The 15,477-nt window shown below is 36.8% G+C and overlaps 1 protein-coding gene across 2 annotated transcripts in view; it reads left to right on the forward strand.

Annotated features, from left to right (window-relative positions):
- The first annotated feature begins 941 nt into the window (after positions 1-941).
- The window catches only part of LOC128020989 (unconventional myosin-XVIIIa), a 39,304-nt gene continuing 24,768 nt past the window's right edge, over positions 942-15,477 (forward strand). For both annotated transcript variants that reach the window (XM_052607838.1, XM_052607839.1), the window contains exons 1-2: positions 942-1,077; positions 1,950-3,076. In XM_052607838.1, the coding sequence (XP_052463798.1) occupies positions 2,075-3,076 (1,002 nt within the window). In that variant the 5' untranslated portion in view covers positions 942-1,077; positions 1,950-2,074. The remainder of the gene's footprint in view (positions 1,078-1,949; positions 3,077-15,477) is intronic.

Here is a 15,477-nt window from a genome sequence, read left to right on the forward strand (position 1 = left end):
TTTAAAAACCTAAACATAGAAGGAAATACATAATGTTTGATCAGTCCAAAAAAGTAAGGTCATGTGCTGAGAAACTAGCCAACTTGATTTGCTATGGCTATAATATTTGATATGTTGTAATCATTTAAGCATGAGATAAGAAATATTTATATTTTCTACCAAAACACCACAGCCAGAACATATGATTTATAGGCTTGTATTAAATTGAGAAGCTTTGGTTAATGGTTAAAGATATTATAAGTATATATGTATTTTATATTTTGTTTGATTTGTTTAGTGAACTTTAAATTGACACACTGATTCCAATACCAGAACAAGAGATGCTGTAAGAATGTAAGATAAATAAGTCACAAATGTGGAATAGATGGAGATTTGGAAGAATATTGCATAGCTGGAGAATTATGAAAAAAAAAATAATACAAAAAGAGGGATTAGTGTTGTCACAGAGTTGTTCCAAAGGAGGGCGCTATGCACAAGAAAATTAAACTGAACCACCATCAATTCATTATTGCGATTAAACTTGTGTACGCAAAATCAAGCACATGGTTAATTTGAAAAGACAATAATTTCTACTGAATATATTTTACTTTTTTAATTTTATTACGCCAATAGTGTGCATACCAGTCTATTCTTATACTATTTATTATTTTTCATTATTATTATTTATTCCTATAGACGGCTAATTTATTGATATCTGTAGCTATTATTCTTATACAAATGATCGAATAGTACAAATTATTATTTTAACCTAGCTGGAATTTTATTTTTTATTACTGGTTGCCTTTTTTAGCACTAAACTGTGTTGCACATCAGACAAATAAACTTTGATCTTAGTCAAAGTATCTCGACCTAAAACTCTCTAGGTTTCAATGGCTCTTATTCATGCAAAAGGGATGAACTGATGTGTTCAACTTTACTTGAAGAGATCATATCGAGCAGAGATCGCAGTGATCCGGGAGATCACCTGGTGCGCGCGTCCCATTGACCGTCAAACGCTCTAGACGCGTTTCCAGAGGAGCGGTGCTACAGCTCAGCGCGCACCGGCAGTCGCCAGACTATTTCTGCACCGGTTCAGCGGTGAGTTTGTTTATCTTTAGCGGCATTTATGTTTAGCTCACTGTACAGGTGAACAGTCTGTATGTTTGCGTTGATGCGGAATAAATAGGTTTGGAGAAGCGCATTACGCGCACCAAAACATTCACCTTAAAGACATGATATACAAGACCAAAGAAATTACTGCATATAGACGCGGGATTTGAGTATAGGGTCTAATACTGAATTAATGAGTAATATAATAAAAGCACAAAGAGTTTCATTTTAAAACCCTCGTAGATTTACATTAAGACCTGAATCAGTAAAAGTTTCTACCGGTAGTGTATCTAGAAATTAATTCAACTTTACATGACAGACATGATTCTGCAGATGAGGTCAAGGCAATTCGTAGCATATTTATTGTAACAGAAATTAAATTCGAAGAGGAAGCGTTCAGGGGGCGATGAGATGCGTGGTTTCAGGAAGTTATTTATTCTACTCGATTTGTTCGGATATTCGTGAAAACTGATCGTTTTAACATCATAACTGATATATGGTGCTGTGTTTTATATCATGTTAATGTCGTTGTGTACATTTTATATTACTGTCGATGATAAGCTGTACGGATCTCTTACCGATTTTTTTTGTACCTGTCAAGAGGGGTAAAAACAGCCAATGAGATTGTGTGACGTCACGCAGAGGTCTACCGTCACATATATATATATATATATATATATATATATATATATATATATATATATATATATATATATATATTAGTTGTAATAGTAATAATGATAATTTCAATTTATTTAACTATTACAATAAAATAATATGCATTTTAAACTCCATGACTACTACAGTCATTGCAAAAAAGAGGAAACATAAAAATGTGTTCTTTCAATCTGTTGTTTTAGAGGAGAGCTTCACTTGTAGCTGAGGTGCCCTTGGTGCTGTGGAACTGGAGCTGGTCATGACTGAATGCCAACATTGATCTTAATGCTGTGAAGAGACCTGGTGGATTCTACATTTGGGCACAACCATGTTCCACTTGATCAAGAAAGATAAAGACAAGGAGAAGGATGGAACAAAAAAGGAGAAGAAGGAGAAGAAAGTGAAACAAGAGCGAATGTCTCAAGCCGAACTGAATAGTCTAGAGGAAATGAGCATGAGGAGAGGTTTCTTTCATATTCATCGAAGCAGCTCTAACCGAGTGGCGAAAAGAAAGCTGGAGATTTCCAGCCCCATTCCCATCAGGGTGGTCCGAAACACAGAGCTCAGCCTGACAGACTTGGACCTCAGGAAACTCTATACTCAAGGTACCATAACACCCACAAGCTCCAGCGATGACATTAAGATTGACCAAGACATCCTCCGGTCATCCATCAAAGAACAGGAGGTCGAGTACGACTCCATGGCAAAGCAGAATTCCCAAGTCGAACAAATCTGGAAGCGAACAAATCTTTCTGTTTCACAGAAGAGTAAAGAGGAAAGGCCTTTAGGGTCGACCACACCATCAGGACAGAACTCCACCACTCCCTCACATCAGGTAGAGGTCAAGGTATTCAATCCGCCTCTATACACACCTCACCATCCCACCAGCCCTGCAAAGATTGTCCAGGTCCCAGAGATAGTGGACCAAACGTTCCCAGCAGACCTGCGCTTGCCTGCTGTGGCGCCTCCACAGATTCCTGCATCAAGAGAGTTGGAAATTCAGCGCCGCAACACAGGAGATTTTGGCTTTACACTTCGTCGCACCACCATGGTGGACCAGCAGCCCGATGGGTCGCTCTACCGAAAGGTGGTGCACTTTGCTGAGCCCGGCGCTGGGAATAAGGACCTGACACTGGGGCTGGTGCCAGGCGACCGTCTGGTAGAGATCAATGGGAGAAACGTGGAAAGTAAGAGCAGGGATGAGATCGTGGAGATGATCAGGCTGTCTGGAGACACGGTACGTCTGAAGGTGCAGCCCATCGTGGAGTTGAGCGAGCTGAGCCGCTGTTGGTTGAGGAACACCAGAGGCCCGTACCGTGATGTTTACGAGGTGAGATAGTTGTGATGTGTTGAATCACTCAAAGAAAACTTGCTCTTGAGCCAAGTAGCAAAATGTGGATGGCATTGGTTTGCTAGCTCTTCTTCTTCACATCATTTTCTGTTGTCTCCCACCATGCACTAGGCACAATAAAACTCAATGAAATTGTGTCAGTAAAATCTGATAAATAGTGGATAAATATTTTTTTTTAGCTAAAAGTGTAATTTGGATTCTAAATGTTTGGCTTTTTGACGTTCCTCTGGAAAAACAGTACAGTTTGAGGGTACATACTCTATGTTTCAGCAACTCTTCATATGGAAGATCAGTTACAGCCTTGAGGTATTCTGTGAATTCAGAGAAATATGAGTGTTTCTGTTGACATCTAAAAATAGACCGTTGTGCGGAGAGCTGTTGATGATGTCAGCAGTTTCAGTGAGACAGCTTGGGGGGGTTAATAACCCGTCTAATGTGTATTTGTCACTTTTACCCATAATGCATCTGCATTGTTTAGACTCACATTATGGAAGACAGTGGAGTCCCATTTGAGTGGAACAAATGGCAAAATAGCAGAAAAAGTCCATATTGTTATCTAATACACTGTTAAATGGAAAAGTTCAGATTCAGAAAGAGTTTTTATTTGTTCACTAAATGTTTTGTGATATTTACCGTACTCTACATAACTTTAGAATCATCCCTTTAGTTCAAACAATCGAGCATGGCGCTAGCAACACCAATGGCGTTGGTTCGCTTCCTAGGGAATGCATGAACTGATAAAATGTATACTTTCAATTCAGTGTAAATCGCTTTGGATAAAAGCATCTGTGAAATGCATAAATATAGAATTTGGATGTAGATATCGATTGGCAGCTTTTCCTGAAGGTCTAATCGTATGTTCTGAGATCTTTGTTTCAATGTTTGCAGCAGAATTAGAGCCTTTTACTTATCTGCTCTCTTGGCTTTGCTGTATTCCCCAGTTGCTCTCTGACACATTTTCATCTCTGTATCCTGGTACAGCTGAGCGAACGGCCCCAATTCAGAATGTGGGCGAATCTGTTGGCCTGATAGCACTTATTGTATATTTTAATCTTATGTTGCTAAGCATTGATGGGTCTTTTGATAACGGAGAGAAAAACACTGAAAGCGAACATTTCAGTGATTTTTTTGTAGTCAGTCTAAAGGTCAGGTGCTCCAGGTGAAAGCAGATGTGATGTCAGCTGTGTTTGTTTCTGTAATCGTCTGTCATCATGATCCATCAGATATTTCATGTCAGTTGCACTCATCTCAGACAAAAAATGTCACAAGCTCAGTGTCACGTAGGAAGTCACAGTGGTTACCGATATCCAAATCAAGATCTGGGACATATTTTTAAAGAAACGTCTTATTTTTTCCAACACATTTTCAATGTCTCAGCAAATGATTTTGCAAACAATTTTAACAAATTGAGAAAAAAATGACAAATGCAAATACTTAGTTTAGGCTGACGTCCATACTCTGGTATATTAATTTGATCTGGCTCAGCACGAAACCAGAGCTAAGAAGAGATTAAAATGCATTGAGTGATTTATTTGTGATGTGAGAATAACATGGGGGAGGTAAATATAGAATGCTGTGTTTATGTACTGTAATATTTGCTCCATTTGAACCTTAAGAGGTTTATCCTAGTGCAGCCGAGAGCATCTGGCCTGATCTGTGAGGGGCCGCTCTTCACACTAACAGCATTTCATCTAATGGAGTGAAAATAAGAAGAAACAGGTGTTTGAAGAGAATGTTTTGGTCAGGCTAATCAAATGAGTTGGCATGGGTCACACGAGTCAGCAATGGCTCCTGCTGAACCTGTTTTCATGTTGGTTTGCTTGTGTTTGAATAGGAATGTGTGTGGAAATAACTGCTAATGGATAACCATTGAAATATCTGTGTCAAAGTCAGAGTGTTGTGTTAGTACACCATCAATTTTAAAGTATGTCAGAACATTAGAAATGTTATAGCCAACCCAGTGTAAAAAATACATAAATAACTAACATTTTTAAGCTTTTAGCTCACAGTTCCCAGTTTATATCTTGAAATTCAAACTTTTTTTTTCTCAGAATTGCAGGAACAATTGTGAGATAAAAATATATAAATATAAATACTATACATTTTAAGTCATTTTTATTTTACCCGTTGGTGGAAATGGGCTCTCATATAAATCCTAATAGTTGCCTATATGCATAGACATTTATGCAGTCTAGATGCCTCTGGGCAAATTTGCCCCAGTAATGCTGAAAAACCAGAGCACATCAATCAGAGGAGATCCTAAGAATCTAGGACATTCAAGTTACGTTGACCAAGTTTTCTCCTAGTTCCTGTTACCAAATACCAGTAACTCACAAAATTAAGTTTTATGAAAATTATACAAAAGGCTCATCCTCATATCATCCATTTCAAATGGTGACGTTATCAAGAGAGTAAATGTCAAATCAGCTGCTGTAATAAACTACGCCCTTTGAAAGTGGCCAGTCTCAGCCAGCCTGCAGGGGGCAGGAGTCCCACCTGAGTTTTTACTGGCCCACTTTCAAAAAAAAAGAACAGAAAAGGACATGACACATTTGGAATTGGCCTAAAAGCGTTTATTCTATATAAAGACTGTGATACAGAAATCTAGACTATGCCACTGTGGAGAGCTGCATGGTGAAATTGCTTGTTGCAACTTGATAGAAAATAGTGTAAAATGTAGACACTTTTTATTTTCTGTTCAGAGAAAAAAAGTTTTCCACCTGCGTCCAACCACTTGCAATTAAATTGCAGAGGCTAAATTAACCAGAGGCTAAATGTCTTGTAATAGTGCCGCAGTCATTGTCAGACATGTATAGAATATTTACTCACAGAAACTTTATTTTTTTTGCCTAGTGCAACTAGTTTGACCTTACAGCAAAGCCATTGTTCCTGTTCACCGTTACCTGATATACAGTTCCTTTGAATTGGATGCCAAAATAGCCCAGACAGCATTTACAAATAAACAACACCACAGTGTTATTTTAGTATTATGTATACTTTATTGTAGTATTGAATAATATTTGTAATATTTTTTTTTTTACTTTTGTCATTGTATTAGTTTATTTTATTTATTTACATTGTTGTTGTTTTTTTTTTTCAGTTTTAGTCAGACTTATTCATTTCATGTAGTCTCCAAGACAACATTTCAAATATTAGTTTGATCTTTTATAAACTTCACCTTTATTTCAATTACCAAAAGTATTTTTATTTAATATCACTGGGCACAAATCACTCCTAGTGAGCTCCCTCCAGAACTGAAATGGAAGGCAGATACTCTTATGTCATGCAGCATGAGTGGCTTTATTCCAGTAGAATGTCAGGTTCAATCATGGTCTGTCTGTGACAGGAACTGCTTGTGATTTTGTTTGACAGGTTTGATTTTTAGCATTGATAGTTACCAGACAGACAGGTTTCAGCTGCACTACTGTAGTGTGAAGAACACACACAATCTCCTTACACCCTCTCCAGCTCTCTCTTAGCTGAACGATTGTCCTCTGAATGTATGAATCAACTTTAATCAGCCTTTTGTGTGTGACTGCTGAATCTATTAGGAAGTCTGAACCCACAAATGTATGTAGGGATTTATGATTAAAAGTTATGAACATGAAAAGGTTTTCCTTGCTCTTGCACTTTTAAAGTACAAGCGCTTAAATGTACTATGTAGACGTTTTTTAAAGTTTACAATGCAATGCTTGCTAACCTAAAACCACCCACACTTGTATATCAACACCTATTCAGTGACTTGGCCTGTCCTGATGGACAACAATGTGAACAATGCTGATACGCAAAGGTTAGTCAGCCATAACCGAGATGATTGACACCTACAGTACGTGCAGTCTTAAAAGTGCACTTAAGTAGTGAATTTTGTTTATATTATGCTGGTTAATATTTTGGTAACAGCAGTCCACTTTTGGCAATAAGATAATGATCAGTTTATTCAGTGCTCAGAAGTGTTTAAAAGAAGGAAATTACTAATTTTAGCAAAGAAACAGTCCTGTATAATTTCTTTGGACTCAATGGCTTCTTTTTTGTCCACCCTGTGAGGGTTCAACAGCCTGTGGACTATGAATGTGCTCTGACTGCTCCGACACAATCTGTCTTTGAATGGCTTCATTAACTAGTATCAGATTAGATTATGTAATGGCTTGACTTGGCTGCACATCAGGCACTGAATACAGGATGTGTCTTTCGTCTGTCATCATTGTCTGCTGTCCCTCCGTCCTCTCGGTCAAATCTCTCTTTATGTCTCCACTTTGTTTCCTGGCCGATGACCCAGAAGTCTTTCTTGAGCTGTCAGTGTTGCCCCAGTGCTACTGGGAGATTGAGGGGGCCTGAATATTTACACTGGTCAGGGGACACAGGGGTCCAGGAAGTGGCTTTAGTCAGGCTGATAATTATCCTGGTTTTTATCTGCAGGTCAGTGACAACCATCTGCATTTTTTGGACAGATTTTCGCTGGTATTTGGCAGTGGGACTGTGCAAATCTGTCCAGTATTCTCTGAGCATGTTGGCATAGGGATGATTGTACTTCTTTAAATGTGACTCGGTTAACAGTAGCAGTTGGTTAGTCATTTACTTGCTGGCCATTCACACCCTCCCCTTATGAAACAAAAATATATTGCAGTATATTGGAAAATATCATGTAATATATTAGGCATATATTCTTATATATATTTATTTTTTTCCAATATATTGCAATATATTGAAAGCGGCAATCATTTGTATATTTCGCAATATATTATATAATATATGTATCATCAATATATTATTAAATGTATTCAAATATATAAAATATTAGAAAATAAAAAGGGAAGATAATTTATTACAATATATCACAATATATTTTAAGAAATATATTGGTAAATATATTTTCCTTTCGTAAGGGTCAGAATATAGCACAATGCACAAAATCAAAACAATGCTCTTATTTACTTTCTTAATGTATTTTGAATGTCATTTAATGTTGTCATAGCGTCTGCAATTTGATTTGGTTGTGTAGCTTTGATTCTAACAAATGATTGATTTCTTTCAAATTTGACAACAAAGGTGTGTTTACGCTTGGATCCTTATGAAACAAAAATATATTGCAGTATATTGAAAAATATCATGTAATATATTAGGCATATATTCTTAGATATATTTATTTTTTCCAATATATTGCAATATATTGAAAGCGGCAATCATTTGTATATTTTGCAATATATTATATAATATATGTGTCATCAATATATTATTAAATGTATTCAAATATATAATATATTAGAAAATAAAAAGGGAAAATTATATATTACAATATATCACAATATATTTTAAGAAATATATTGGTAAATATATTTTCCGTTCGTAAGGGCGAGTTCTGTTCTCTTGGTCCTTTTGGTAAATACCAAAAAAGTAAATTAACAATTAACCTTGCACACCTGCGGGTAGACTACTAACCAAGGCTGGATACAAAAAAACTGATCTATTGAAAAAAAAAAGTTAAAGGAGTCATATGACATAGCTAAAAAAAACATTATTATGTGTATTTAATGTAATGAAATGTGTTAACGTGGTTCAAAAAACATTATTTTCCACATACTGTACATTATTGTTGCTCCTTTATGTCCTATTTGATATCTTTTTAAAACATTGGCATTTGTTGTTTTCTGATTCTGAATTGAGTTCTCTTTTTCAACATCCTCCGTTGATTGTATACAAACGGTCAAAAATTGGAAGAGATTAAGAGATTCATCTCAGTCCATCTCAAAGATTATTGAGTTCTGTACAAAATGGAAACTATCGATGTGGTATCAGTGCTAAGCGCAATAATACGTTTAAAAAAATGTTTTATTTTTGCCTTCCAAGAACTGGGAAAAAATACAGAATCAATTCTGTTATTACTTGTGCTTCATCCCATGTCCTTTACCTGATTAGTTGCCCCTGTGGTCTTTGTGTGTTGGGATGTTAGGATCAGTGAACATAAGAGTTCTATTAGAGGAAAAGATGTTAATTATCCTGTGGCTGTCTGAATCATGAGGTTTCCTTTTTATGGTTTTGTGGCATTGAGAAAGTGACTGTGCCACCGAGAGGTGGTGATATAGAAATGCTTTTGTTTAGACGTGAGTTATTCGGGATATTTACTCTTCAAACTTTATCACCTATGGGTATGAATGATGAAGCACTGTTCAATCTGAGGTTATAGAGTGACGGTTTTTAACTGTCACCGTCCCACTACCAGGATGACCAAGTTTACTTCAATACATTAAAATTAAATCCTAATCTAATCATAACAAACTATATATCATTGAAAGTTATGAGAATCCTATATATATATATATATAAATTATATATTAAAATTAAAATCCAAAAGCAGTTAAATTATTTAAGTTGTTTGTAATTATATATATATATATATATATATATATATATATATATATATATATATATATATATATATATATATATATATAAAAAATTTTTATTTATTTTTTTTTCTCACTGTTTGTTGTTAAAAATTATGCAGGAGCAGTTATAGATTAATTTATGACAAGAGTTGCTAGTCAAAACATATACACCATAGCTCTCACAAAAACTTGATTTGTTTCCTTTTTTCCTATCAGGTTTTAGTAATCATTAATTATATATAATATAAAAGCTTACAACCTGGTGATTGGTCATTTGTTGATTTTTACATAAGATGCATGAATATTTTTTGTATACCTGATGAAGGTCATGGGACCGAAATGTTTTTAATAAAATATATATGTGCAAGTGTCGATAGTGTGCGGGACTGTTGAGTTTTTCCACACCAAAAGAGAAACTGATACATTTGGTCCTGGTTTGATCAAACTACAAGTGCCCTTTTTAGCAGATATTTTGCAATAAAACTTACCAAATATACAAAATAATGCTGTTGACTGGACTAAATGTGCTCATTGTATGAGCTCAAATGGAGTTCTGCTGCGAATAGATGGTGGTTCTGGCTCCTTTACCGAATTGTAATGGGTTTGTGTTTGTTTAAATGTCTTTGGTACATGGAATATTATATATATATATATTTTTTTTTTTTTACATATATTTCAGTCAAACTGAACTTGAGTAAGTTTGGAAGCTTGTTTGGTGTACACCGATTTTCAGATGGCAGCATTCACACTTATTTAAGTGAACTTCACTAACAGAGCAATTGGACCTTTCTTTAATCAAACCAGACCTGACAGATTGTTTTAGGTTTCTTGTATCAAGAAATACAAGAAACCTTGATTTTGATGCCTACATTTAGCATGAGACTGGTAATCTTACATCATATGAGCAATTTTCCCATAACATAAATGTTATGTAAATCACTATGTAGCGAGTAGCAGCAAGACCAGACATGCTGCTTTATCTGTCCGTAGGGTTTGTGCCCTCAGGATGTTTCTGAATGAGAGAAACAATACTTTATGAATTCGTGGAGCAAATGTTTCAATCAGGCTGTATTTGGCCTGTAGAAGAATGTCCTCACCTCTTCTTTTGTTTTTCATGTCTTTTGTACACCAGAAACTTGTTAAAAGATGTATTTTAATTCCAAACTTTATTATACAACATAAAAATGTCACATACTTTTAAATGTTGGCCTAGATTCAGTGCCAGGTGATACAGCTACAAAATGACTTTAAAACAATAATATATCTTCATTTATCTATGTATGTATTTTTATGTATTTTATGTATAACACAATTTATTCCACCTTTTGTGCCAGCCCCTAGTTGCAGAACAGCCAATCAGCAGTCACCCTGTCAACCTCTGACCAATCACAGAGGCTGACTGTAGCTCTATACTATTCATTTGATAAGTTTCACCAGCATGAATTGTCTATTTTTAAATTGAAGTAAACACAGTGAATCAGTGAAACTTGAAAATGAAAATGGATTTGCACATTTTCTGAATCAAAACTTGTCACTATCACCAAGCCATGATGTTGTCGGTTGTTTGTTGCCCCCTTGTGGTGGGAATTAAACGTGTTGTCTCTGCTGGTAAAGTTTGTGAATTGAGCTCGGCTGGATTCTCAGAAAGAATAGTTAAGCTGTTTGAATCCAGATTGTGTGTGTGTGTGTGTGTGTGTGTGGTCAGGGGGTACTGGGGGTACTGGGGTCTGCATGGTTATTTTTACCATGGTGTCCTCACGCAGCTGTTTTCCCCCTCCCAGGCCTAGACTCCTGCTTGACGTCCTTGTCATAATGTCATGCCCCACGTTGAGTTCTGCTCAAGACGTCTGCTCAAGAATGGCTAACTGAACATGGCTAACTTAACATAACAAAGGGAATCAGTGTTTAAAGCCGGCCGGACAGCCATTCATGTGTGTGTGCTGGTTACTTCACAGGCCTCTTCACATATGCTCTATTTATACTAATGTTTAATGTTCTGGTATGTCATGAAAACTGCACTTTCACTTTCAGATGGGTTGTTTTTGCATTCTGTCAGCATTTTTCCTTATTTTATGCAAAGCTTGATTCACTTTATCTTATCTTTGCACAAACCAGGCTTCCCTCCTACCCTTTCCTCTTCCTCTCCTCTCCTGAACTGTCTGTTTCTCCATGGCCTTCTCATCTCATTTCTCATTTTGGGAGAAAAACGCAAGTACTGTTTTATGTTTTATTGTTCATGACTTTACTGTCTGCTCAGGACAGGTGAAATAGACCAAGATTTTTCTTCACAATATGATATATGATTGTTGCCCCATATGTTACAGAGTATGACATGGGTGGAGAAAAAACATCTTTCAATGCTTTTGCCTTCCCTCACAAAAAGTGTCAAATTCCCACAAGAAATGTTGCATTCACACACATTTTTTTTTTGCATGCTCTCAAGTATCGCATTTCTTAAGAAGAAACTCCCTTGTCCACATTTAGTAGCTTTGAATTAGTGTCAGGTGCCTGTATATGAGAGTTTGCTGTACTGGTCTTTAGTAACTGAGATAGACAGAGGTTAATCTTCAGTCTGACAGAGGGATAATGAACTGTCTGATGCCCGCCTCTATGAGAATCACTGGTGCATAAACTGTATATCAAGAGAACAGAGAGAGAGAGCAGGGTCAAGTGTCACAACCACCACAAAGTCTGATCCCTGGTTTAACTTTCCTGTCTCTATCTGCCTCCCTTCAGGTGAAAGATGAAAATGTCTCAGGTGCAAAAAGCACGAATGTAAGTGTTTGAACAGCATCATCATTACTGACTCGGATTTCAGATGGGTGTCTGTTCTGAGATCAGAAGATATGACATCTCACAAAACTCTGCATTTGTTATTGTGCCTGTGGTTCTCTCTGAAACAGATCCTGTGTGTTTACTTCACGTATATATCACCAGGAGGTGCTAAAGATGGGGTTTGTTCAGAAAATGGTGGTCTTTTTCTTTTAGGACAGTTGTTTGCTTCCAACCTTGTACTTTGTCTGTAATTGCCGTAAGAAAGCAGTTCATCTGTTTCTTCTCATCATCCAGTTGGAATGTAGTAGAATGGCTTTAAATGAAAGATAACATTTGAATGGACATGGAGTGAGTAGAAGTAACTTTCTAAACTATAGGGTCTTAAATGTTCAAATGTGAATGTTAGCAGGCGAAAGATCATTTTTGGAGAAGAAAGTGAGAGTGATTGTTTAGAACTGTACTGCTGTACTCCAGTGGGTGGGGCCTGAAGCCCTTTTTGTTTTGGGAGTAGCAGCTGGACGAAGAATTAGAATATAAGACAATATATCATCCAGTCACACTACCCTTGTCAAATATTAAGAAATAAATTAGATCAAACATTTGATTAAAACACTGTTAAATATTCCTATTCCCCCCAAGGTAAAAAAAAAAAATGCAATTAAAAATATTAATTGAGAAACCTGTATATCCCTCTAATAAATTTCTGCACTCAAAATGTATTTTTATTTTTATGTTATTTATGCAAATATTTAGTTTAAGATACAGAACATATTTTTTCTACATGTAGTTTGTCTCAGTCATTTTGGAAAGCATTGCAGGACTGGATGGTAGAGAAAGGTCTGATAGCTTGATGGTTTCACTCAAACGTTACAAGATCTAACCAAAGAGTGCTCTGTTTTGTATGATTTGATTAATAATATTGTTTTATTACCAAAATAATTTTTACATAAATGTGGATATTTTTAATCCTCTTCGTTGTTTATTGTATTTCAAATTGATCTAAAATACTTCTCAGATGCCCTTTGTAAAATTAAAATCCAAAAGCAGTTAAATTATTTAAGTTGTTTGTAATTATATATATATATATATATATATATATATATATATATATATATATATATCCAGAGTGGCCACTGACATCAGACCAGAGAAGCAGCGACTCCATGTATGGACGACATGGCAGCGTTGAGTCTGGCACATTGGCGAGGAGCAGGGTCAGAGGAAAAGCCGTCGGCAGCCACTTTCGGTCCCCAAAACAAGTTGCCCCCTGCAAGCTCGCAGCTCTGTAGATGGAGATGCCCTCTCTGTTGGGCTGACCAGCCTAATGGGCCGTGCAAGGATTAAAGAGCATCGCTCTCGATTGAAAGCTGCCGAAAGCAAAGAACATCAAGAGGAAAACAAAGAAAATATTGTTAAAAGTGCCTCAGAAGAACCCCAACCATCCATTTGCCCCAGTGGCAGGATTTATCCCCAAGCCCAAAGTTGACCCATTAGCACCCCCTGCAGGCTTTATTCCGGTACCACAGACTGCTGCTGTGCAAAAGCCAGCAAGTATCCCACTCTGGGGTTACTCCAAGCCAGAGGTACTGCATTTGTTTCTGAATGCTTTAGTAATGCATGTTTACTCAGCAGGCCAATGTTGTAAAACTTTGCAAGGCTCCCTGCAGAACTAATATTTGTCTTACTTTAACCTTTTGAAGTGGACTGAAGCAGTAACTTTGAAATCAGTTGACGCCTTCAAGAGATCATCATGTCAACTATTGATGATGGAAGTGATTTTTTTGATTCTTGAGATCATTTTCTAATGCACACCATCTCTGTCAACCCCTCAAATGGCTTTAACTGCAAGTTGAGGTAAAATGTTGTTGGCTGCAGCCGTGACCAGATATAAGACTAATATTGCATTAGTGTCAGTTGCAGACTTCTTGTACAGTTGTAATGTGGTGGATCCTATCTTGCTACTTTTTGGCATGATTGTAGACCGTCTGCTTGAATACACACATACTGACAATTGCTGTATCTGTGAAGGGGGAGTCAAAACCTTCTGCAGCCCCTGCTGGAAAGCCTCCATCCCAGATTTCAACTATCGCCAACCAACAGGTGTGTCCCGCAACTGCCAAGATGTTTGTGTAAAACAGTGGTGTTCAACTGTGAGAGATATGTGTTGCCTGAAAGTGGATATGTGGTCAGTTAAATGTATTCTGCATCATCAGTGTTTATGTCTCACCGCTTATTTTCAGCAGTTAACAATTGTCAGCGGTTATACTATTGTGTCAGGCTTGTTCTTGTATTGGTTTTAATGTTAGCATCAATTGGTTTGATAATAATCACACTGCTGATCCTGGTTTGCGGGGCTTTCACACTAGCACTTTTGGTGTGCACCTGGGTTCGTTTGACGTCAGAGTTCGGTTTGTTTGGATAATGTGAAGGCTGTTTTCTGAACTTGGATGTGCACCTGTGAACCATCCCTGAATCTACCTAAAAAGGGTGGTCTGGGGTATGGTTCATGCAAACTCTAGTACGGTTCGCTTCTGATGTGAATGCAATCTTAATAAATCATGGAAGTGAGCTGCTATTAATGATGTATGAATTGGTCAGAGTATGTATTTATGCATTTACTCACAATTTTCCTTATAAGTGTGACTGATGCGCTGCAGCAGAGAGAATTTATGTCTAATTTCTGCCTGCAGAAATTGACTCACGCGTTCTTTTGGACCTTTGCATTACAGTCCTGACAAACAGATGCATGTTCTGTGTTGTTGCTTTGGAAATTAATCTAAATTTTCCCTTAACCTTTGTCAATTTTCTCCTTTCTTTTTTTTTTTCACAGTTCTTATATGTAGTGTGACTAAGGTGCATTTTTACCTGAACCTTTCCCTGTTATTATTTATCCTGTGAGGATTTGTGTATTCATGACTTATTGCAGGCCGTGACAGCTAAAGATCCTTTCGCTGTCCTGCTGGCTGCACATAAAGCTGCCAGTCTGTCCAAGGTCTGCCTACTGCATTGCCTGTGTGTAATTCTGCTTATGTGTAAAGCTTAGCTGAGTTTCGTTGTGACATTGAAGGAATCTTATCACCTCCGAGCTCCCATTCAAATTCTACTCTGGTGTATATGTGCATGTTTGACAATTCAGTTTATTTGCAGTTTTCTGTGTGTTATAGTTTTCTTTGTGATGTGTAAAGAGAGGCTATTGATTCATTTTCTATAGCTAGATAGACT

The sequence above is a fragment of the Carassius gibelio genome, chromosome A10, assembly GCF_023724105.1.
Source record: "Carassius gibelio isolate Cgi1373 ecotype wild population from Czech Republic chromosome A10, carGib1.2-hapl.c, whole genome shotgun sequence".
Classification (NCBI taxonomy): Eukaryota; Metazoa; Chordata; class Actinopteri; order Cypriniformes; family Cyprinidae; genus Carassius; species Carassius gibelio.